At 37.1% G+C, this 26,894-nt stretch overlaps 1 protein-coding gene across 4 annotated transcripts in view; it reads left to right on the top strand.

Annotated features, from left to right (window-relative positions):
- Window positions 1-26,894, top strand: part of FGF12 (fibroblast growth factor 12) — a 412,502-nt gene that overhangs the window by 240,458 nt on the left and 145,150 nt on the right. For 2 of the 4 annotated variants that reach the window (XM_061166833.1, XM_061166831.1), the window contains exon 4: window positions 12,104-12,133. The exons of the other annotated variants lie outside the window; for them this stretch is intronic. In XM_061166833.1, coding sequence (XP_061022816.1) covers window positions 12,104-12,133 — 30 coding nt within the window. The remainder of the gene's footprint in view (window positions 1-12,103; window positions 12,134-26,894) is intronic. 4 annotated transcript variants of the gene reach the window in all.

Genomic DNA, 26,894 nt, shown 5'->3' with positions numbered 1-26,894 from the left:
CTTTCTTAAAAAACTTTTTGCTTTTAGCATATTTTCAGAAAACTGAGTGAAGCTTTCCCTTTTGTGGACTATGACTCAGATTGCAGGAGAATTTTAAGAAATAGGTTTTCTTCTTTCTTCTTTATTTATTTGTTCTTGGAAGCAGGCACACTATACCTCGAGTTTAGTAGTATACTTGTTTTTGATAATGGGTGCTGGTAGAAGGGGCAGTAAAAGATGAGCAATATCCTTGTTGTGCCAAAGGAAGCCTAGATAATTAAACCTGCACAGAGCAGTTTGAAAGAAGTTAGGCTGTCTCATTTTGGGGCATTTTGCTGACTACTTGGATTTTATTCTGTTTGTAAACCTGTGTGTAAGCCTGGGCTTGGGCTGAAGGTATTTAGGAATAACAATATCAGTGCAGATAAGATAAGAGAATTAGATTGTACCACTCCAGTACTCCATCATGTTCTCTTCTGAAATGTAAGGCTGGGATTTTAAAGATCTTTTCTTTTGATTTCAAATTTGAAAGGATCAAATTTGCATAAAATTTCTTAAGGGATTGTAAAAGTTTCCTACAAAAATATAGATTACTTGTATGTGCTTGATTTGTGAAAAGCAATTATTTCATCCATTATGAAGGCATAATAATATTCTTTATAAAGGGCTAAATAATCTATGAAACTAGAAAATAAATATTAAACTATTTTTAGATTTTCCTTGACATCATGAAAATTTTGGAAGATCTGGTTTAAAAGTAATATGAAGTATTTGTATTGAAGTGTTTTTATAACCAGACTTGTATTGGAATAGCTGTCAAGTATGGGAATGTTTGTGATAAAAATAGTGTCCGTATAAACTCTTGATTCTGACAATATTTCAGGGATGAAATGATTTGCTATGAGATCGACTATTATTTAAAGAACAAGTCTAAATTTACCTTGTAAAGTATTTCATTAAAGCAGCCATTCTGGATTGTTGTATTTTGCTGTAGTTCTCTATTTAAACGTTTTATTGGTGTCTAATCAATAATGTTCCTACTGTGATTATAATTGGCTCCTCTTGTTGAACAGAATAGAGAAATGCAGACCTTAATCTGATCCATCCATATTTGGATGTCCTGTCTTTGAATTCTTCTTAAGTTTAACATATTTTCCTTTTTTGAGGTCTTATTGTCCTACGGGAGATGGCATCTAAAATCTGTACAGTCATAAGGCAGTGATTATAGCTGAGTGAGGCCTGGAGATGTCTGGTATACATTTGAGGCCAAAAGGTTTTCAAAGGTCATGATGATCTACTAACATAAATGTTGATAAAATATTCACCTTGTTTTGTAGTGGATAGATAAGTGAACCAGGAGTGAGGAAATCTGATTTCTGGTTCCAGCTCTGCCACTGATCCAGGCCAAAGAGTGCCATGCGTGGCCAGAAGGCTCTAGGCAGGGTTCTCTTGGATAGATTTGCCTTGTAAGCTAGAGAGAGAAAGTGAGAGCTGGCAAGACAGCACGGAAGCATGGTAGGGTTTATGGCACCCTTCGCTGGGTAACTCTGTACTGCAAATCCCCATCATTTTGTGTTCTTGACACTGTACTGACATCTGCATAGACCCCTAGTTTTTGCTGGGGTCTGCCGGATCCTGTGGTATTATTTGAAGACAGAGTCTTATGGGCAATGTTTTGAGGATCTATGTCCCAGGAAACCAAAGACTTTTTACAACTTCTTTATTCTATATGCCCAAAAGAACTCTCAAAGGAATCCAATTAAGGTTCCTTTGACCTTATTCACTTGGAATATTACTGTTGCTTATCTTATTCTTTTATTTAATATTTACATATGTTTACTGCTCCAGCTAATACTCTCTCCAAACAAATATATTGGAAAACCAGGAAGAAAGCAAAAAATAAAAAAGGAAAAAGAAAAACCAAACAGAAAATACCCTAACTATTCAAAAGAGAAATCACTGTGTCTTTGTATGAAATGTTTTGTACTTTTCTTACAAGTGAACTTTTTTTTTCTGTTTTCATATGACCTGATATCTATACTTCTTCTAACCCAGATTGTTCTGTTTCTTGGTCTAGGGAGACAGGAAGCTACACAGAAAGAGGAAAGAGTGTCAGCAGTAACAGGGTGTGAGAGCTAGACAAAGCAATCTGGAATGGATGAAAAGGCAGGGGGATATTAATTACGTATTAGAAAAATGCCCACAAAAGAAGAAGTAGACTTTGAAAGGTATTAAAAAAAAAAACAAACCTTCCAAATCTTTAATTAAATTGTAAATAGAAATCCAGCATATGGCACTCTGAGAATTCCAGTTTAGTGGTGTTTTACTCAACTGAATTTGGCACTTCTTTTAGGTTCAGGAGATCTCAAACTGGTAATAAATCAAAATAGTAGCATAACCCCTAAATCAAATTGGCACTGAGGATGTGGGGATGCAGAGATGGAAAGATGTGTTACTTTTTATTTTAGAAAGCCCTTTTAAATTAGGTTAGAATTTAGCAGTGGAGAGAGGACTGGAAATCCCCAGACACTTATATTTCATTTTCTCTTCTGTTCAAAAATTGTAGCAAGTAATGTTTCATATAATTTTATTTTATTTCCCAAGGGAAAAAGTTTTTCTTCTTCCCCACACTGCCTTTATTTTTCCTTCAGAAAACATCACAAGGGCACAGAATTAGATTAACCAGAGAAAACTGTGATTGACTTAAATAAAATCTTTTCCCCTCCACTTTTATCTCTCTTTTTCATCTGTCAGCGGAGGAAATCTAAATGAAATTTTGAGAGACTTCTGATCAAAATCACCTCTTAAGAAGTGAGTTGTTCAGCTAAGTGCGTGTGTCTATATGCACGTATATATGTACACACATATACATACACGTGAACATATATATATATATATATTTAGATAGACAGTCAAAGAGAAATTGAAACTGTACAGATCTTTAAAATATTTTCCCATATTTATTTCAGTCCTTTAGATATTTAAGGCAATTATATAGATATTTTAAAAAATGAATTTTTTTCCTTTAATATTCCTATGTTATTAATTTCCTTTGGATGCTGACTTGGTGAAACATATTGTCTTATGTCTGTGACGGTATGATGCCAGACGTGTCTGTGAACACTGAGAAAAATATCTGCTTCTATTCTTGATACCGTGCCCAACACAAAGCTACTACACATTTGAAAAGAAAATACCTGGCTTAGCGATGACTACTTGGGTCAATATGTGAATAAAATAAGCCCTTAGAAAGTGACTTCTATCATGCTGAACAAATTTCTGATTCTGAGCAAAGATAGTGAGTGGTTTTAAACTTAGTGTGGGTATAACCAAAATTTGGCGTGAATTTAGCCATTTTCATATTTTGATTGGCTGCCACTGCACATATTTTGAGCTTTGACTGTGAAATCGTTATCCATTGCTTTTCTATTTCCACTTAAATGGTATTTTGAATTGGGTTAAGACACATGGTTCCAATGCTAATTTGATACAAATATTGTCAGCTATAGCACACTTTGCTTTTATGAGGACTTTGGGAAAATACTTTTTTTCCTTTTAATTAAGATTCACAATCTGTTCCTCTAAGAGTTTATTGTTAGAGGTTAGATCATTTAGTATTTTGTCTTGAAACGAGGAAAGAATATATCAGTATTTCTATGGCTAATTTGTTTTTATATCATTATTTTCCCTACTTATTTCCTTAGGTTTCTCACAATTATACCTATTTATATACACCTTTTGAACTATATCAGTACACCAAAGTATTTATTTGAAAAAAAAGTCAGATTTATAGGAAAATATCCTAGAACACTTCTCTGGCTATAATGCTAATTGAAAAATAGTAATGCCCACAAGAATTCCAAACTCTTATGTCCATAGAGTAATTAATAAATTGATATTTAAATTCTTTAAATTAATAATTTAATATATTCATATATTTTTAATATCCCCAAATTCTACTTGTCAATGAGTATTAAATCACCAGATGACAGTAGAAAAAGTCATTTATTCATATGTCAGTAATGTATAATCCATGAACTGGGGAAATGGTAATTGAATGCTATTTAATAAGCAAGGGATAAAGACAGGGTGGGCTTCCTGGGTTGCTCAGTGGTAAAGAATTCGCCTGCCAGCGCAGGAGCCGCTGGAAATGCTAATTCGATCCCTGGATTGGGAAGATCCTCTGGAGGATTAAATAGCAACCCACTCCAGTATTCTTGCCTGGGAAATCTCATGGACAGAGGAGCCTGGAGGGCTACAGTCCATGGGGTCACAAAGAGCCAGACATGACTGAGCGCACAGACACACAATGACTAGATATACGTAGGCTAGATGATAGATAAATGGATACACATGTATATGCATGTATGTATAGATCTATGTCGTGTGTCTCTGTGTGTAGGTAAATCAAAACTATAGCTTACAAGAGTAGAGCTGATTCTAAGCCTCTCAGATTTTTAACCATGATCTGTACATAACTAGGGGAGGGCATTTTTACTTTTGAACAAAGAATCACTTTACTAAAATACAGCATAAGAACCTGTCCTCTATAGAAAATGGAGTTTTCCAGCTTATCACATGAAAAGGTACATATCTTGTATCTTGATGGTATGACGTGGTGGAGCTCTCAGAGGCCAGCTCCTGACCCTGCTGCTTACTGGCAGTGGAGTTTGGGCAAATCAGTTCTCTGTGAGCCTCTGCTTCCTAGTCTATAAAATAGGAATTCTAATCTTGAGTGTGCCACCTCACTGGGTTGTCATGAGGTTCAAATGAGGTGATGATGTGGGGACTCTAGAAGCCCTAAGATGCTACCTGTAGATAATGGTGATATGGTTTGAGTGCTCTAATGATCAGTAAATTATAGGGTGTGTTACAAAGTAAAGGGTCCTAATAATTTTTGCAGGCTATTCAGAATTGAGGTCCAAATCCTCAGTCACAAAATGCCTATTCTGCCCCAAAGTCTTACAGATTTTAAAGAAACCCCTTTTGTAAGATTAGTAACTCTTCTAAGGGACTCCTCGATTCATGCGGTGTGAACCTCAGAGTATCACAGTAACCTTGTGATGCTGGATGTTGGGCAGCAGCAGCAGAAGCAGTGATGAGTTTCACAGGTCAGGCTTCTATATAGTTCCACAAATCTATATAGTCTCTGGTTCCTTCTATGTGCTAACAGTGTACATGTGTAATTGTGTTGACTCTTTGTGACCCCACAGACCCGTAGCACACCAGGTTCCTCTGTCCATGGGATTTTCCCAGCAATAATTCTGGAGTGGGTTGCCATTTCCTTCTTCAGGGGATCTTCCCAACTCAGGGATCGAACCCATGTCTCTTGCATCTCCTTCATTAGCAGGCGAATTCTTTACCACTAGTGCCACAGACTAGAAATCTTAATGCAAAAAATAAAAAAAGAGGGCATATTATGTAGCTTGAATACGTATACTTTTTTTATGGAGGTAGTATTACCATGCAAAAATGAGAAGTCATTTGTGATATTTGGTTATATTCTGAAATGACAGTCTTTTTTAAATTGCCAGTTATAGATTGGTGAAATCTTTCAGCAAATGAGAAGTGCCTTTCTATTGACTATAGCTACTAATTATTGAATGCTTGCTATATGCCACATAGTATGTTAGGTGTTTTGCATGCAGTATTTTATCAAATTATTAGCACATTATGGTGCTGTAAATACTGTTGTTAACTCCAGATTACTATTAATAGATGAGAACCTAGATTTCTGAAGAGAAAAGAAATTTATTTAGGTTGCATGGCTAATAAATGGTATGCTGCAGAGCTGGGCTTATCTGGCTTAAAATGACTTGCTTTTGATCCCATTGCTCCTAAGAATTGTCCTCTGTAGACATATGTAACCCCCACAACTTCCCTTTCTTTCATTACTTTATTAAAAGCCCTTCCCTTTTTATCTGAAGCCATTTTGATGGGATAATCAAATGTATAGATATTATTAGTAGGAAGTACAGTGCAACTACAGGTCTTGTCATGAGATATTCAGAGACCTTGGTCCAAATCCAAGCTTCTATACATGCAGAGTTATTTTGCAAATGTCAGTCGAACTGTTTGAGTTTCAGTTTTCTCATTCATAACAGGAAGATGATAAAACCTATTCTGTGGGATTATTGGAAGGTTGAATGAGGCATGGTCAGCTGTGTTATAAAATAAGTGTTATTATAATTGGATCGGTTGTCTCTTTTTAATCCCCACTGGATAAATCTGTTTACTTCCCTGGTGAAGAGGGCACTGACATTTATTGAACATCTAATATGTGCCAAGTGCCTTATTTACACTAATTAATATTAACTACAAGCTTAGGAATTAGGTGTCATTGCCCCAGCATGCACGCATGCCCCAATTTTATAGTTATTAAACAGAGGCTTTAAAGTGGCTAATTCACACAATGCAAAAAATAAGCAAAGGAATCCGTAGTTCTACTCTTGGCTCAGCCATCTCTTTCTGCAGGCTGGAGCCAGCTAGCTCTCTGTATAGCTAGCAAGATCTCAGTTTGTTCCTCACATGTGTTGACTTTATTTTTATTTTTTATGTTTTTTTGACATGCGTTGACTTTAATGTTCTTTGTCTGTTTGAATCCTCTTGGTTTTTTTGTTTGTTTGTTTTATTCCCCTCCATATTTCACAATGACTGCTCCCTTCTTGTTATTCTTCTTATCTTTCTTTTTGGCATAAAAGCTGAAAGATGCTTTCTTGTCTTTCCCAGTCATCCGTCACATTACCTATTTTGTTTTTCTTTTATATCACTTGTCACTGTCTGAAGTCATTTATATGTTTATCTAGGTACTGATTGACTCCTCTAGTAGAATATAAACTCTAGGAGATCAAGAACTTGTCTGTCTTATTTGTTCCTGTGTCCTAAAACTTAGAGTGGACCTGGCACAATAGGTATACCTGAAATAATTGTTAAATGAACGAACAATGTTTAGCTGCTCTTAAAATCAATTTTCAACATAGACTGAGGCTGAGGAAATCATTAAAAATGTAACCTTCACTTTATTGAATGATTATCAGTGTTTTTCCTGAAAGTCAGCCAGTTTCTTGAAAAAATGTACTGGTGCTAATTGGCATGAGTATTGATGAATAACTTCAATTTTAGCTGAGAAAGCATGGGCACTCTGACATAAAGTCTTCTTTGACATCAAAATTGGTAGTTCTTGACTGATATAAAGCTTAGCATACAAGACATAGCACACATGAAAGCTTATTAGAACTTTTGAAGACATTTAAAATGCAAAGAGAGTGCTTATATTTTGAGTGTTTATGGTTTACATTCAGTCTTTAAAGTGCAATCTCAAATAGAAAAGTGAATTTTAAAAAAGAGTCCATGTGCCTTGGTAACCAACCCAAGCTAGTTCTGAGACAGACTCATTACCTGAAGATTCTATTTTGTTATTGACAGCTCATGACTAAAAGGGGTGTTTGAGCTCTACTTGCTGAAGTATGTCTATCATAGCCAGAATTCTAATTATGAAAACTCTACAGTTGATGGTTCAAGAAATAGGATGGCTGAAAAGAGATATCAGGCTTTTTGTTGAAAATGCAGAAGCATCAATTAAGATAAGTATCATTTGGGTTTTGAACATAAATTTAATCTGGATATTATCTATAGCAAAGATTATACTATAATTTAGTGGAGTTTTTTTAATCATAGGCATAAATCTAATTCTTAAAGGAAGATTCATGAATCCCTTGGGGGAATAGATTCTATGCTTTATCTTTCTCTTAAATGACACCCAGATGGCTTATGTTATTGTGTTTTGGCTTTGATAATATTTCTTGATAACCAGGCATAATCTGCATTAATTGCCATAAATTGCTCTGGTTCCTTGCTGTGAATATTTTTACGTAATTGTTTGTATTTTGTGAATGATGGATCATTTTCTTTTTTTTTTATTTTTTATTTTTTTTTAATTTTATTTTTATTTTTTTTTTCCAGTGGGTTTTGTCATACATTGATATGAATCGGCCATGGATTTACATGTATTCCCAATCCCGAACCCCCCTCCCACCTCCCTCTCCACCCGATTCCTCTGGGTCTTCCCAGTGCACCAGGCCCGAGCACTTGTCTCATGCATCCCACCTGGGCTGGTGATCTGTTTCACCATAGATAGTATACATGCTGTTCTTTTGAAATATCCCACCCTCACATTCTCCCACAAAGTTCAAAAGTCTGTTGTGTATTTCTGTGTCTCTTTTTCTGTTCTGCATATAGGGTTATCGTTATCACCTTTCTAAATTCCATATACATGTGTCAGTATGCTGTAATGTTCTTTATCTTTCTGGCTTACTTCACTCTGTATAATGGGCTCCAGCTTCATCCATCTCATTAGGACTGGTTCAAATGAATTCTTTTTCATGGCTGAGTAATATTCCATGGTGTATATGTACCACAGCTTCCTTATCCATTCATCTGCTGATGGGCATCTAGGTTGCTTCCATGTCCTGGCTATTATAAACAGTGCTGCGATGAACATTGGGGTGCACGTGTCTCTTTCAGATCTGGTTTCCTCAGTGTGTATGCCCAGAAGTGGGATTGCTGGGTCATATGGCAGTTCTATTTCCAGTTTTTTAAGGAATCTCCACACTGTTTTCCATAGCGGCTGTACTAGTTTGCATTCCCACCAACAGTGTAAGAGGGTTCCCTTTTCTCCACACCCTCTCCAGCATTTATTGCTTGTAGACTTTTGGATAGCAGCCATCCTGACTGGCGTGTAATGGTACCTCATTGTGGTTTTGATTTGCATTTCTCTAATAATGAGTGATGTTGAGCATCTTTTCATGCGTTTGTTAGCCATCTGTATGTCTTCTTTGGAGAAGTGTCTGTTTAGTTCTTTGGCCCATTTTTTGATTGGGTCATTTATTTTTCTGGAATTGAGCTGCAGGAGTTGCTTGTATATTTTTGAGATTAATCCTTTGTCTGTTTCTTCATTTGCTATTATTTTCTCCCAATCTGAGGGCTGTCTTTTCACCTTACTTATAGTTTCCTTTGTAGTGCAAAAGCTTTTAAGTTTCATTAGGTCCCATTTGTTTAGTTTTGCTTTTATTTCCAATATTCTGGGAGGTGGGTCATAGAGGATCTTGCTGTGATTTATGTCGGAGAGTGTTTTGCCTATGTTCTCCTCTAGGAGTTTTATAGTTTCTGGTCTTACATTTAGATCTTTAATCCATTTTGAGTTTATTTTTGTGTATGGTGTTAGAAAGTGTTCTAGTTTCATTCTTTTACAAGTGGTTGACCAGTTTTCCCAGCACCACTTGTTAAAGAGGTTGTCTTTTTTCCATTGTATATCCTTGCCTCCTTTGTCAAAGATAAGGTGTCCATAGGTTCGTGGATTTATCTCTGGGCTTTCTATTCTGTTCCATTGATCTATATTTCTGTCTTTGTGCCAGTACCATACTGTCTTGATGACTGTGGCTTTGTAGTAGAGTCTGAAGTCAGGCAGGTTGATTCCTCCAGCTCCATTCTTCTTTCTCAAGATTACTTTGGCTATTCGAGGTTTTTTGTATTTCCATACAAATTGTGAAATTCTTTGGTCTAGTTCTGTGAAAAATACCGTTGGTAGCTTGATAGGGATTGCATTGAATCTATAGACTGCTTTGGGTAGAATAGCCATTTTGACAATATTAATTCTTCCAATCCATGAACACGGTATGTTTCTCCATCTGTTTGTGTCCTCTTTGATTTCTTTCATCAGTGTTTTATAGTTTTCTATGTATAGGTCCTTTGTTTCTTTAGGTAGATATACTCCTAAGTATTTTATTCTTTTTGTTGCAATGGTGAATGGTATTGTTTCCTTAATTTCTCTTTCTGTTTTTTCATTGTTAGTATATAGGAATGCAAGGGATTTCTGTGTGTTAATTTTATATCCTGCAACTTTACTATATTCATTGATTAGCTCTAGTAATTTTCTGGTAGAGTCTTTAGGGTTTTCTATGTAGAGGATCATGTCATCTGCAAACAGTGAGAGTTTTACTTCTTCTTTTCCTATCTGGATTCCTTTTACTTCTTTTTCTGCTCTGATTGCTGTGGCCAGAACTTCCAACACTATGTTGAATAGTAGTGGTGAGAGTGGGCACCCTTGTCTTGTTCCTGATTTCAGGGGAAATGCCTTCAATTTTTCACCATTGAGGGTGATGCTTACTGTGGGTTTGTCATCTATAGCTTTTATTATGTTGAGGTATGTTCCTTCTATTCCTGCTTTTTGGAGAGTTTTAATCATAAATGAGTGTTGAATTTTGTCAAAGGCTTTCTCTGCATCTATTGAGATAATCATATGGTTTTTATCTTTCAATTTGTTAATGTGGTGTATTACATTGATTGATTTGTGGATATTAAAGAATCCTTGCATTCCTGGGATAAAGCCCACTTGGTCATGGTGTATGATTTTTTTAATATGTTGTTGGATTCTGTTTGCTAGAATTTTGTTAAGGATTTTTGCATCTATGTTCATCAGTGATATTGGCCTGTAGTTTTCTTTTTTTGTGGCATCTTTGTCTGGTTTTGGAATTAGGGTGATGGTGGCCTCATAGAATGAGTTTGGAAGCTTACCTTCTTCTGCAATTTTCTGGAAGAGTTTGAGTAAGATAGGTGTTAGCTCTTCTCTAAATTTTTGGTAGAATTCAGCTGTGAAGCCATCTGGTCCTGGGCTTTTGTTTGCTGGAAGATTTTTGATGACGGTTTTGATTTCCTTGCTTGTGATGGGTCTGTTAAGATCTTTTATTTCTTCCTGGTTCAGTTTTGGAAAGTTATACTTTTCTAAGAATTTGTCCATTTCATCCAAGTTGTCCATTTTATTGGCATAGAGCTGCTGGTAGTAGTCTCTTATGATCCTTTGTATTTCAGTGTTGTCTGTTGTGATCTCTCCATTTTCATTTCTAATTTTGTTAATTTGGTTTTTCTCTCTTTGTTTCTTAATGAGTCTTGCTAATGGTTTGTCAATTTTGTTTATTTTTTCTCACAGAGTAGTATTGCCATTCACAAATTTATTTTTCAAGACCTGCATTTTGCTTGAAAAGTTGTCACATCTAACTAAAGTTATTTCTATAATTAACACCCCCCCCCCCCAATCCTGAAGCAGTTTTGGCAAAATCTTCATCCAAAAGGTCTTTCTTTAACTTTTTTTTTTTTGGGGGGGGCGGTGATAATGCCTTTTTAAACAGCTAAGGAAGTATCTTTGGTATTCACCCTTTAAGATGCTTACACTCTATCATGGCACTCAACAGTTTGCTTTGAAAATTGTATCATGTCTCTTTCCACTAATATCAAAAGATAGTGTCTCAAAAGCAAATGATCCAAGCATCATGTCAATCTTTGTAAATCCAGGTTCTAGCATAGTTTTTGAACATTGTAAATATTAAATGCAAAGCTGTTGAACTTGACATCTAGCTATATATATTGCTTTTTTCAGTTACATTCTCAAGGACATTTCCGGTCTTGCATTTATTTGCCCTTCCCCTCGGTGACCCCAGTCTCTCTGGGGTGAGTGGTTTTACAACCTTGGGTAGCGTTCCCTATGTCATCTCTTCTCACTTGTCTTGGCTTTCAGAGCCTTTCTCATGGTTGCTGCTTCTAATCTTTGATGCAACAGACCAGATAACTAAGCACATTAAAACAATAAGTTGAATTTTACAGATTATTAACTTCTGTCTCTAAACAAAGCTCTGTACTTAGTATTGTGTTAAGGATCATGGCGGTACAAAAAAAAAATTACAGTACGCCATTGCTCCTTGATTTATTTGGGAAGACAATATGTAAAAAGAGAATGCAACTGGAAGAGGAGATAATATATATTTAGTACTTAATTGTTCTGTATAGATGAAAGTAAAGGAAATAAGACTAAGGGAATCAGGGAATCGAGGAATGTTTAAAGTATAATGGCCAGGTATATGATTAGATCTAAACTTTGAAAGTTAAGCAAAGAGATGCAGATGGGGTGGTTGGCAGTATTGAAATTACTTGGAGGAAAAGTCTAGGATAGCCAAATAATAGATTTTCTTATTTTTAAATTCCTGAGTCTCTAACTTTTCTGGGTAATTCACAGAATTCCATTTATGTTTGACCATTAATTTTCTACATTAGTGTTTTTTTTTTTTTTTTGTAGATGGTCTCATCATTTAGAATCAGATGGAAGGTAAATTCTAAAGAAATATTTTGAAAGTTTAATATAGATGATAATGTTTTGCACAACAGAACTAACTTACATAAGGTTAGTAGTGTTAGTCGCTCAGTTGTTTCCAGCTCTTTGCGACACCTTGGACTGTAGCCTGCCAGGCTCCTCTGTCCATGGGATTCTCCAGGCAAAAATATTGGAGTGGATTGCCACTTGCTTCTCTAGTGGATCTTCCCGACTCAGGGATCGAACCCAGATTTCCTGCATTGCAGACAGATTCTTTGCCACCTGAGTTATAGGGAAGTCATTGTTGCAATAAGCAGTAATATTTCTATACATTACAGGTGGGCATTATGGCTCAGAAGCAAATGTATATGCCTTGAAATTCTAATAAGTAGCCAATGCCCTCCTCTATTCTTGCAGAACGATTGTAATTTTTGATCATTTAGTGATAAAGTAAAGACAATTTGGCCAAAAAAAAATAATGAATATGACAAGCACATTCAAAACAGAAATAAAATTATCATAAGTTTTTAAAATACAAATTATTGCAGTTAACAAAATGAACTCTTTATTCATTTGACTTTATGCATGTGTCCAACCCATCTGCTCATATGTGCCTTTTTGAGGACTCTTTAAAAATTCCTTGGGACTTCCCTGGCAGTGGGAATTCCAGTGCTTAAGAATTCACTTTCCAATGCAGGGGGTATGGGTTCAATCCCTTTTTGGGGAGCTAAAAAAAAATCAAAACATAAAACAGAAACAGTATTGTAACAAAGTCAATAAAGACTTTAAAAATGGTCCACTTGAAAAAAAAGGTTCCTTGATGGAAACCTCTGTATTACTATGCCCACCTAACTACAACAACCAAAACTTTGGTCATGATTCCAGAAATCAATCAATTCAGCCAGACTATAGATCACTGAGTAACTGCAAAAAGAAGAAAAGATTTCTGGGTGTTTTAAATCCTCTATAATTCAATAACACCACAGTGCTCAGCACTAGTAACTGTGAATGGAAACTCTTCCAAACCCTTCCAGTCTACCATTGATGCGTATTTGACTTGGAGGGTTTCATGATTTGGCAAAAACCTGAAGGAAGCTACATATTGAAGAAAAAAGAATTCTAATAATTCCATTACAAAATTCACTTCTCTCTGATGGATGCCAGCAACACATAAGATGGAAGATACAGCCAGACATCTGATGACATAGCATTTGGAGCATTGGGATTAATCCTTTTTCTCCTCAGCTTCTTTAGGTTTATAATGTACCAAAAGCATCTCTTACTTCAAGGCTTGGTTAAATTATCACTCTCTCTTGAAATCTTCACTTGCTTTAGCAGAATTAATGGCTTTCTCTGTCAGACATTCTGTGCTCATATCAGGAATGAGGATACATTTTGGTTTAATTGAATATATATCCTCCTCTCCTAAGCTGATCTCTTCAGGGATGGGCACCAGGTTATGTTCATTTCTCTGTCTCAAGCAGATAGGTCTGTATAGTGAAAGCTATGGTTTTCCCAGTAGTCATGTATGGCTATGAGAGTTGGCTGAATGCCAAATAATTGATGCTTTCGAATTGTGGTGCTGGAGAAGACTCATGAGAGTCCCTTGGACAGCAAATCAAACCAGTCAATCCTACAGAAAATCAACCCTGAATATTCATTGGAAGGACTGATGCTGAGGCTGAAGCTCCAAGACTTTGGCCACCAGATGTGAAGAGCTGACTCACTGGAAATTACCCTGATACTGGGAAAGATTAAGAACAAGAGAAGAAAGGAGCAACAGAGGACGAGATAGTTGGATGGCATCATTGACTCAATGGACATGAATTTGGGCAAATTCCAGGAGATAGTGGAGGACAGAGGAGCCTGGTGTGCCGCAGTCCAAGGGGTTGCAAAGAGTTGGACACAACTTAGTGACTGAACAACAACAGCAAGCACATACTAGATACCCAAACATCTATTGTCAGAGTGAATGAGTGCACTTAGTTGGCTTGATTATCTCTGGTTATTTCCACTTAAAACAATATAGCCTTGAAATCATCTAGGATCTTACTTAAATACTCTCACAACAGGATGTATTTACAAAGAGGTAGCATTTCATTTGCTTCATGCAAGAATTTTAAATTACTAAGGGTATCCACAAAAATAATTATGCTGGTCTGAACTAAAAGGTAGTTCACAGCATAAACATCAAAACTAAAATTATAATTAGGTTTTGGTGCATTTCAGCTTTTGTTACAGGGGGTAGGAAATGAAGCCAGATCTGCAGAATTTAAACGAATTTCAGTTTATAATGAAAAAAAAAACAGTAACAAAATTATACTCATATGATTGGATTCTTAGAGAAATACTTATTTTATTTACTTACATAAGCCATTTAAACAGAAACAGCAATACATTACATCTACATCAAGGCTGTATATTGTCACTCTGCTTATTTAACTTATATGCAGAGTATATCGTGAGAAACACTGACCTGGAGGAAGCACAAGCTGGAATCAAGATTGCCAGGAGAAATACCAATAACCTCAGATATGCAGATGACACCACCCTTATGGCAGAAAGTGAAGAAGAACTAAAGAGTCTCTTGATGAAAGTGAAAGAGGAGAGTGAAAAAGTTGGCTTAAAGCTCAACATTAACATTCCCCAACATTCAGAAAACTAAGATCATGGCATCCGGTCCCATCACTTCATGGCAAATAGATGGGGAAACAATGGAAGCAGTGGCTGACTTTATTTTTCTGGGCTCCAAAATCACTGCAGATGGTGATTGCAGCCATGAAATTAAAAGACACTTACTCCTTGGAAGGAAAGTTATGACCAACCTAGACAGCATATTGAAAAGCAGAGACATTACTTTGTCAACAAAGGTCCATCTAGTCAAGGCTATGGTTTTTCTAGTAGTCATGTATGGATGTGAGAGTTGGACTATAAAGAAAGCTGAGTGCAAAAGAATTGATGCTTTTGAACTATGGTGTTGGAGAAGACTCTTGAGAGTCCCTTGGACTGCAAGGAGATCCAACCAGTCCATCCTAAAGGAGATCAGTCCTGGGTGTTCATTGGAAGGACTGATGTTGAAGCTGAAACTCCAATACTGTGGCCACCTGATGTGAAGAGCTGACTCACTGGAAAAGCCCCTGATGCTGGGAAAGATTGAAGGCAGGAGGAGAAGGGGACGACAGAGGATCGATGGCATCACTGACTCAATGGACATGGGTTTAGGTGGACTCTGGGAGTTGGTGATGGACAAGGAGGCCTGGCATGCTGCGGTTCATGGGGTCGCAAAGAGTCGGACACAACTGAGCGACTGAACTGAACTGAACTGAATGATATTTCATTTACTTATATTGCTTGTTCCATATGATAAGTTGGTATACTTCATAATTCCTTGATCTAGAAAGTAATTCTTGACAGTAAGAGATTTGTGATTGTAGTGAAAAGAGCACTAGATTTGGAGCCAGGATGCTTGAATTTTCATACTGACTTGTCTCATTATGAATTATATGATTATAGCCAATTCCTCTATTTCTTTGTCTCAGATACCTCATCTGTAAAATGAAGGTAATTCCAGTCTCATAGGAATTAATTCCTTACCTACTATCCTGGAGGAGGATTGGCAACCCACTCCAGTATTCTTGCTGGGAAAGTCCCATGGACAGAGGGGCCTGGTGGGCTACCATCCATGTGATGAGAAAGAGTTGGACATGGCTGAACAACGGAGCATGCACATACACTAAGGGCAGTGAGAACTAACGGAAGTAGCTTTTTTTTTTCTTCAGATTATAATTCAAAGATTAAACAACTCCTTCGTTTTCCAGATCATATTAAATCCCACAAAGTGGGGGCAGGTTATTTTATGTTTATACTGTAACCTATCTTTGAATATAGGTTACATCCCTACTCACTCATCATGCTAAATCACTTGTCATGTCTGACAGTGTGCGACCCTATGGACTGCAGCCCGCCAGCCTCCTCTGTCCATGGAATTCTCCAGGCAAGAATACTTGAGTGGGTTGCTGTGCCCTCGTCCAGGGGATCTTCCTGACCTAGGGATTGAACTTGTGTCTCTTATGTCCCCTGAATTGGCAGGTGGGTTCTTTACCACTAGCACCACCTAGGAAGCCTAACTGAGGTAGCTCTTAGGCAGTCCATCCAGCTTGTTGAGTCCCAGTAGCATATATAACCCAGTGTCATCACCAGTCTGGTGGGAATTCAGAGCTCTCTGCATAACCAGGACCGATGAGTCAAAGGTCTAGCTTCTTCAGTTGTTTTCTAAGTGGTTTTAAGAACTCAATTTAAGACTTCTAGCCCAATGATTCTATAACTCTTTGAAAACCAGTGTATTACAATAGTTTGTCCAGAGTTGAATGTTTTCTGAGTTATTGAGAATATGAGATTTGGAGTTTTGTTCTTTTTACTTTCAACTATATTGATCTACCATGAGAGTCATGACAAACATTACTCTCCCTGTGGAATATTAGACAAAAGGCAGTGCTACAGTATGGCCTGATTCTCAAAAATTCAAATAGATTTATACATTTTGTTCTTCCTCTTTTTAATCTTCCTCCCTGAAGCTACCTAGAGACTCATATTATTGGGGAGCCAAATTATAAAGTTAATACTGTTCTTTAAATGATCATTTTGGGAATTTCTGGTGTAAAGATTATTTGAAGGACGGGATAGGGGACAACTCAACTGTAATTGAGGAATATTTCAGCAAAGATCTCAAAGTATTTGAACAACCAGATGTCCATTTAGCAATCCTAACTAATCATCCATGATGTGTAAGGTTCCATATGGTCATCAAGATAGCATCAAATGTAAAAGGCAAGTACTTCATAACTTCTAGCCGTCAAGAACTTTCTAGTTTAGAAAGGATGTTGAAGTTTGGGTTCTAGATTACTGACGCCTCTTTTCCAGATTCTGACCAGTAGAAAATGGAAGACCACAGCACAAAGGAAGACCAAATTATCATTTTTATTATTAGTGATGGCCAGTGCCTAGTAGTTGGGAAAGCTGCAAAGCAGAATTCAGTGTTGGCCTGAGACAAAGGTGTGGAGTTATTTCTGGGTCTCTGAATATAGACCTTAGAATCAGAGCCTAGCTGTGAACAGAGCTGTGTCAGTAAAATATTTCCAAGTGCTCTTTACCACTCAGCTACACAGAGGTTCTCTGGCAGAGCAGGAATGAAAGAAAGAATGGCTGGCCCCTATCTGTGCCTCAGTTGGAGACCCTGACTCTGTTTCAGAGGTGTTGATCACATGAGATGGGAAGAGAAGAAGAAGCCTTAGTCTGCATGAAGCAGGCAGTGAAACAGAAGTGTGCTTCTTCCTTCTTACCGCATGTGCAGGAGTTAAGCTCTATATGTCTCTATGCTTTCCCTCCACAATCCAGTCTCATTAGTACCCTATGATGCACTGGGGTTACCTGAACGGTAAGGAAGTCCAGAAGGGAGAGGTTATATGTATGCGTATGGCTGATTCATTTTGCTATAAAGTAACTGGCAGAATATTGTAAAGCAACTATACTCCAATAAAAATTAATTTAAAAAACATGAATAGGACTTCCTTGATGGTTCAGTGGTTAAGAATCCACCTACCAATGTAGAGGACGTGAGTTCAATCCCTGATCCAGGAAGATTCCACATGCTGCAGGGCAACTAAGCCTGGGCACCACAACTGCTGAAGCCTGCACGCTCAAGGGCCTGTGTGCCACAAGAGAAGACCCAACCATAAAGAAATAAATTTTAGTTATTTATAAATAAGTGCAGCAACAAATTAATACATAAATTAACTAACTAATTAAAAAAACACAAGTATACCAGATTTTAAGGGTAACTGAGCTGGAATTTTCTAGATGATGATTTTTTTTTAAAGTGTTGTAAATTGCTATAAGTGAAATTTGACTTTCAGTTCAGTTCAGTCACTCAGTCGTGTCCGACTCTTTGTGACCCCATGAATAGCAGCACGCCAGGTCTCCCTGTCCATCAGAAACTCCCGGAGTTTACTCAAACACATGTCCATCGAGTCGGTGATGCCATCCAGCCATCTCATCCACTGTCATCCCCTTCTCCTCATGCCCCCAATCCCTCCCAGCATCAGGGTCTTTTCCAATGAGTCAACTCTTCATATGAGGTGGCCAAAGTATTGGAGTTTCTGCTTCAGCATCAGTCCTTCCAATGAACACCCAGGACTGATCTGCTCTAGGATGAACTGGTTGGAGATAAATCTTCAATAGTTATTAGCTTTTGTCTAATACCTTCTGTGAGTTAGATATTAGGAGGATTTTACACTTACAGTTTGAATTTTTGTTTAAATGTGATATTATTCATATAATCAGTGTAATTATATGAAAGGTAAATATATATCATTCTCATGTGCAGCAAAATAACTTATTTCTTACAATAAGTTAACATTTTAGAACATCCATACTAGATATTGTACAGTTTATGGTAAACTTTTATATATAGCCTAATCCTAAATTGAGAAGCATTATTTCTTATTTTGGTGCTTTTGTTCTCTAGTATATCCATCTTCTAACATATGTAGAATAACCATGCTGCTGCTGCTGCTAAGTCACTTCAGTCGTGTCCAACTCTGTGTGACCCCATAGACGGCAGCCCACCAGGCTCCCCCGTCCCTGGGATTCTCCAGGCAAAAACACTGGAATGGGTTGCCATTTCCTTCCCCAATGTGTGAAAGTGAAAAGTGAAAGTGAAGTCACTCAGTCGTGTCCAACTCTTAGCGACCCCATGGCCGCAGCCTACCAGGCTCCTCCATCCATGGGATTTTCCAGGCAAGAATACTGGAGTGGGGTGCCATTGCCTTCTCTGAGAATAACCATAAAGAGAATTTGCTGGGGAAAAGCGTCACGTGATTGAAAGGTCACCTGTTTGGCATCAAGGACCTTGCTCTGTTCCCAATTTAGCTTCTAATTTATACTGGAACTTTGAGAAGTCCTTTCATTTTTATTCAGCTAATACTTATGGAATACTTATTTTATATCAGTCACTGCTCTAGACGCTGGAGATTTTGTAGAAATATTGTACCAATATTTCTGCTTCTAGGGGCCATAAATTCTAGTTTCCCTTTTTAGGCTTTGGTATATTTCCCAATAAAAACAATAAACTCCCTACTTGATAAAATGAGAGAATAGGATCTGAAAATATCTCAGGATTCTTCCATATTTAACATGCCAGAATATGACTCTGATATATAATCCTTGTAATTAAGGGTTAGAAGTTATGGTTGCAAAATTGGAAATATTTTGCTTTTCCAAGGTAACAGTTTAGTTGCATGTGTACCTTGGTAACTATTTAGGTTAAGGATCTTCCTGTCACCATCAGCAAGGAAGCCAATCTTCAGATAAAGACTTTTGTTTCATGTCCAAACTAGATAAACATTGATTCAAAGCTGTCTGGTTTATATATAGATTTATTAAAAGAGAAAATTTTCCCAAACCTTCTAAGTGAGGAACCACTGAAAATGCCACAGTGAGTGATGTTAACCTACATTAATATGGCAGTAAAGTTTGTGTCATCGGCAAACGCTTTTTAACCTTAATAGGGAATTTAATAAACACTGGGCAACAGTAATAAATCTTCAGGCTCTCATGAGTATATGTTACTAATTTGCATTATTCTCTGGAACCATCTTACTAACTTTCTGTAGCCTTTATGTAAGAAGTAAGACTGAATCACAGGGTTTCAAGCTTCAAAAATAATATCTTATTGACGGTCTAACCTAGCTCATGATGAACGAAAGTATCAAGTGAATCAAAGCCAGACCTGAGAGATTGGGAATCCATAAAGAAGTAAATTATTTATTCATATTTAATTCTAAGCCTACTATAGATTATAGTCACTGCCCGCATTGTGTACCTATATCGTAGATAATGTTGTAAATAGTATAAACATAATATAATGTGATAAGTGATCCAATGTACCTAGTTGTATGAGAACACATAGTTTGTTTTCTTGTGAATAAATCTCCTTAGTGAAGATGTCAGAGTGGAATAATACATGCATGATTAATGAGAAGTGCTGGGGCTCTTATTGTTCTGTGAAAAGGAGGAAGGCATTCCAGCAAAAGGAGCAACACCTATAAATGGGAAAAAAGTACAAAGATTGTATGGGATGACCAGTGAAAAATGAACTGCTGACTTCTGGTTTCTGGTTCTGCATGTAGAGAGCTTGAAGTCATCACTTCCATCCTCTCAGCAAGAAAAAAGTTAAACAAATTGAAAATCAGCAGCTCTCCATAGATCTATCAGAGAATTGAGATCAGAGGGCAAACCACCAGCTAAAAACTGGGAAGATAGGAAAATACAGTCCGATCTTACTAGGCGTAGAAGCTACAGCTGGATTCTGGTAAGGATGCTTGAAGGGTAATTGACAAATTGCTGGAGACGGAGCATATCTAACTCTTAGCCAAATAACATAAAACTGCATGCTAAAGACCTGCTCCTTTTACCTGCTACATCATGCCTGACTTTTGACAAAAATTACAAGGCATGCTTTAGGCTAAAAAATCATAAAGGAGACAAACCAAGCATCAGAAACTGACTCAGATATGGCAGAGATTTTGGAATTATCAAGCTAGAATCTTAAGTATTATTAGTATGTAGGATTCTAGTGTAAAAAGTGGACAGCATGGAAGAACAGATGAGTAACATAATAAAAAATATTGGGAAAAAAATCAAGAAGAAATGCTAGGCAAAAAAAAAAAAAACTCTAACAGAAATGAAGACTGCTTTGATGAACTCAGTAGTAGACTGGACATGTCCAGGGAAAGAATGAAGGAGGTTGGCTACATGTTAATAAAAATCCCTCAAACTGAAAAATCAGTTCCGTTCAGTGGTCGCTCAGTCGTGTCCAACTGTTTGTGACCCCATGGACTGCAGCACGCCAGGCCTCCCTGTCCATCACCAACTCCCGGAGTTTACCCAAACTCGTGTCCATTGAGTCGATGATGCCATCCAACCACTTCATCCTCCGTCATCCCCTTCTCCTCCTGCCTTCAGTCTTCCCCAGCATCAGGGTCTTCTCAAATGAGTCAGCTCTTCGCATCAAAGAGAAATAAACCCTGAATAGAGTATCCAAGAACTGTGGGACAATTAAAAAGATATAACTTACATGTAAATGGAATGCCAGAATGAGAAGATAGAACAAATGGAACAGAAGAAATGTTTGAAGCAATAACGTCTGAGAATTTCACAAAATTAATGACAGGCATCAAACCACAGATCTAGAAGTTCAGAGAACACTAAGTAGGAAAATGCTGGAAAGTCTACATCCAAGACATATCTGTTCAAACTGCAGAAAATCAAAGAAAAAGAGGCTTTCATGAAAGAATCCAGAGGAAGTTGAAAGAACACCTTATCTAAGGCATAAAAAGCAAAATAATTACATCAGAGTTATCTTCAGAAAACATGTAAGCAAGAAAAAAAGTATGGAGTAAGATATTTAAAGTGCTTAGGGAAAAAAAAGTTACCAACTTGGAACTCTGTATCCAGCAAAATTATATTTCAAATTTGAAGGACAAATAGAGATTTTCTCAAAAAAAATTTGAGGAAATTTATTGTCAGTAGACCTGCCTTAAAAGAAAACTTTCAGAGGGATGGAAAATAAAAGTCAGAAATTTGGATCTACATAAAGGAATAAATGAAGATAAAATAAAATCTTTTTTCTTATTCTTCATTTATCTGTTCAAATTAATAACAACAACAATGTATTTCATGATTATAGTTTATGAATAAGTGAAATAAATGACAGCAATGTTATAAAGGGATGGAAGGAGGAATTGGCAATACTCTGTTCTAAGGTACATGCACTACCTGAGCCAGTACATGTTGTTTGAGAGTGGACTTGAATAGTAGAAAATGTATATTGCAAATTGTAGGACAACTGTTAAAAATTTAAAAAAAAACATATATTTGATATTCTATGTAAGGTTATTACAAGCTATTTAATATAGTTCCCTGTACTATACAATAGGTCTTTGTTATTTTATATATTAGAAGTGTGCATTTATTAATCCAAAATTCTCAATTAAACTCTCCCCCTTATTTTTTCCCTTTTGGTAATCATGTTTGTTTTCTATGTCTGTGAGTCTATTTCTGTATCATAAATAAGTTCATTGGTGTCATTGTTTTAGATTTCACATTTAAGTGATATCATAATACTATTTGTGGCAAAATGGTTGGCTGTAGAAATTATCATACTAATTGTAGTCAGTTAGGAAAAGACAAATATCATACATATTTATTGTTTAATTTGGGGCATAGCAAATACAGCTCTTTTTAAAGGAATTTTTCAGACAGCATCTCATAGGGTGAGTATTGAGTGATGACACACAACAGAAAAGGATCCACAATGAAAAATAGCTCTATTAGTTTAAATTTTTTATCCATTATAATAATGAATGGGAATATAGTTTATATTTAAGAGTTTAATGATTTTTCACTTTCCTCTTTCTCCTTTAGGTATAGTTTATTTATTCATTCTTTCTGTTAAAATGTGTTGAACACCTACTACATCCCAGATATTTATCTAAATATTAGGGATTAATCTGAGAATAAATGGAGCTTACAGTCTAATGATTTAATTGGATAATTATTCTTTAATATTTAGCAGTGATAGGTCAGAGAATAAGTGTTGAAAATATAATTTCATGATAGCTTAAAATAAACATTTTACTCATTAACCCCTTATAAAAAGTATCATATATCACTTACTGATGTTCTTAAAGCAGAGACAGTAAATGAATGAATAGTAGTTTGCTCTGTCTGTCATGCCGTTGAGATGAGCTTAGGTTGTTTTTGTTTCTAATGCCTATTATTGGGGATTTATGGGAACAGCACTGTGTAAAATCTCCAAATAGACAGTCATTACCATCCCAGCCTCTGCAGTGTTGTCAGGAGGCTATTACAGAAAGTATGGGGACTGGAAACATTGAAGCCTTTCCACTGCAGGATTGTCTGAGAACCATGGGGAGTCGATTTGGAAGGGCTGAAGCCACGTACTTGTTACACCTGTTAGCCCTTGGTGTATTTCACCCAGAGGGCTACCTCTAATCCCTCTACTTCAGTCGTAGATCTCTGACACCTGTTTTCCCCATACATTGCTAATTACTCAAGCTGAGGTCACAGTGCTTCCTATGGCAGACATGGGGATCTCTGTGACGTCATTACATGGATACTGTGTTTGATCAAGAGAATCTCAGAGACATTACAAAATGACAATTTATTGCCAAGACCACAGTATCTCCTCACTCCTGTAGTGAGTTGAATAGTGTCCCCCAAATTCATGTGGGTCTTGAGCCTCAGAATGTGACCTTATTTGGAAACAGGCTCTTGGCAGAGTTAATTAGTTAAGAATCTCAAGATACTATCAGGGACTTCCCTGGTGGTATAGTGGACAGGAATCTGCCTCCCAATGCAGGGTACACGGGTTCAATCCCTGGTCTGGAAGGCTCCCACATGCCACAGAGCAACAAAACCCATGGGCCACAACTACTGAGCCTGTGCCCTAGAGCTTGTGAGCAGCAGCTGGCCCGCACACTGCAACGAAGTGTACCCCCAATGCACTGCAGCTTGAGAAAGCCCACGGGCAGCAAGGAAGACCTAGCATAACAGCAATGTCAACAAAGAAGGTGCTGTTGTACTCAACTTAGAGTGGACCCTAAATCCACTATCTGTTGTCCTTCCAAGAAAAAGAGAGCAGAGACACAGGGAGCTGGGCCACAGGAAGATGGGCAGAGCATGGAGTGTGAGGCTATGAGTCCAGGAACACCAAGGATTTTTGGGAATCCCCCAGTTAGCAAAAGGCGAGAGACAATTCTTCCCTAAAACCTTCAGAAGGAACATGGTCCTTCAGATATATTGAATTCAGACTTCTAGTCTCCAACACTGTAAAAGAATGAGTTTCTGTTGTTTTAAGTCACCCAGATTGTGGTAGTTTGTTATGGCAGCCTTAGGAAGCTAATATGCCCACATCTACTGAATGTGAGAAACTAGAAAATACAAGGAAAACATGCAACTGCATACTGAGACCTTATAAATCAGTGCATTAAATTAAAAGTTGAAAAAAAAATTAAAAAACTCTTGAAAGCAGGATCTTCCCAAATCCTTTTTGGAATGAAACAGAATCTAAGAAATAAATAAAACTTCACAAAAGTCATGTATTTTTATACTTCTAAGACAAGCCGACAAGTCTTAAGTGCGACTCATCTGATGTTTCACTTCTAAGCATAAAACATTTTGACTAAAAATTAGAATATTCCAGCTCTTTTGTTGTTGGTTTTATTTTGTACCTATTAATGTATGCGTGTACTCAGTCATGTCTGACTCTTTGTGACCCCCATAAACTATAGCCCACCAGGTTCATCTGTCAATGGAATTTTCCAGGCAAGATACTGGAACGGGTTGCCATTTTCTATTTCAGGGAATCTTCCCCACCCAGGGATCGAACCCACATCTCTTTCATCTCCTGCATTGACAGTCGGTTCTTTACCACTAACACCACCTGGAAAGCCTTATTAATAGTCTGGGTCATGTGCTAGTTCATCTACTCAGTAACTGATTAACCTTGAGTGAGTTACTCCTTCTACTTCAGTTTCCTCATTTGTCAGATGGGTTCATAGTAGTTCCTCATTATAGGGTTGTCATGAGGATTAAATAAATCAATAAACAAAAAGCATTCAGACCAATGTATATGGCATATAGTAAGTTCCTAAAGCATGCTGGATAGGATAAGTTTTTGCTCAGCTACTTAAGATTTGTTTTGGAGAGGCAGTAGCATAACTATTGACTTTATTATAAGGAAGGGTTTACATGACAGGAAATGGAATTCTGAACAGTAATATTCTCTAATCATGGATACTATCATTAAAATATGTGGAAAGAAATTAAAATATTGAGTTATTTTTTAATCTTATAACTAGCAAGTAAAAAAGCTAAATACCATGTTTCAAATTTTAAACTCTAAAATCTTCTTGCATTTCTTATTTAATGCTAAGCTATGACAAGGAAATAAATGTGTTATCTGCTCCATTAACTAAAATTTGTTTTGGGGGAAAAAAAAACTCATTATATTTGCAAAGTAGAATTCACAAAACAGGCTGCCAAAACAGCTGTGCAGTTCTAAAAATAATAATAATAAACTAAGTATATAACCCCATAGCACTCTCTTAAAAACTTATATTTAGGGTTCTTTGATCTTTGAGATTATTTTACATTTTCATCTAGCTGACATGTTATAAAAAATATTTTTTGATTGCATGGTAAGATCACGGTTTTTCAAAAGAAGATCTCTTAGGGAATTTTAAGTTTCAGAAGTGTCTCTTCAGCCATATCAGACATCAAGCTAAATTGTTTATGTAATTTAATATACATTTACCTGCCCACCACACATATATTCTTTCAGAGCTAGAAATAAAATCCGCAACTAGAAGGGACCCCTGGAGACTCCTCAGTGCACTCCCCTAATTTAATAGATGTGGAAGCACAAACCTAGGGAAGGGAAATTATTTATCACACACCATACAGCTTCCCTGGTAGTTCAGTCAGTAAGGAATCTGCCTGCAGTGCAGGGGACTCGGGTTAGATTCCTGGGTCAGGAAGATCCCCTGGAGAAGGCAACCCACTTCAGTGTTCTTGCCTGGAAAATCCCATGGACAGAGGAGCCTGGAGGGCTACAGTCTGTGGTGTCACAAGAATTGGACACAACTTAGACACTAAACCACCATACAGCAAGGTAGTGACAGACCTGCTGCTCTCCCATCTTTTCATCTTTTGCTTTATTCTTTATGATGCAGTTGGGTCCTTACTAATTGAGAAAGGGGAGAGCCCATTCAGGATCGCTGGTTCAGATTAGGCTTTGCTGTATCCTCTTTAAATTACATGCCCAGTGCTGAGGACTGTGGTCTCTGGAGCCAGGCTGGTTGGGTTTAATTATCAGCCCATCAGTTGCTGACTGGATTTTTAATAATTCTGGACCTCAGTTTTTCTGATCTATAAAATGAGGAATATAATAATGGCTAGCTCATAGTGTTGATTTGAAACCTAAATGAGGTAATTATATAAAACACTTAGATGACTGTCCGGCATGTGGTCATTCAGTTAAAGTCGGCTATTAATGGCCTTACAGGATCTCCCTTAGACTCAGTTTTCTCAACTACAAAATGAGAGCCACATTTACCTCAGAGTCCCTGCCAGGATTAATTTAAATTCTCTATGGGAATGTATATGAAGCATAACAGAAATATGGGAACTCATACATTAAACAATCATGATTTAGAAGATGAAATAAAAATAGAATTTGATTTTTTTTTTTCACTGTCCTTTAAAAATGTATACACTGGGAAGATTTTTCTTTATATGTCTGGATCACCTCTATCACTTTTCTTTAAGTTGTAGAATACTTATTCATTTAATAAATTTATACTGCCAAGCCCAGTATAATATAAGCACTTCTTTATTCAAAGGTTATTTCTTCCTCATTCTTACCCTGAGTCAGGACCTAACTGGGCAGTAAGTGTAGGAGACTACCTAACTTTGCTCTCACCTCTGTTGCCCACACTATAAACACCAGCTGATCCCTGCAGGGCTCCTTGGAGACTGGAAAAGGAGGTGCAGGATGGGAGGTAGAGAGTGCTTACTTGATTGGTGCTGTCACAAGAAAGTCTTAGAAGGTAACTCCTACTCTACTGTGATTATTAATGGGTTTTTTAAGAGACTTCCCCTACTGGGCTCTGCAATTGCAGTGCCCACAGGTCAG

The sequence above is a fragment of the Dama dama genome, chromosome 19, assembly GCF_033118175.1.
Source record: "Dama dama isolate Ldn47 chromosome 19, ASM3311817v1, whole genome shotgun sequence".
In the NCBI taxonomy this organism is placed as follows: domain Eukaryota; kingdom Metazoa; phylum Chordata; class Mammalia; order Artiodactyla; family Cervidae; genus Dama; species Dama dama.
Note: the sequence above shows the minus strand (reverse complement) of the source record. Positions and strands in the feature narration are given on the sequence as shown.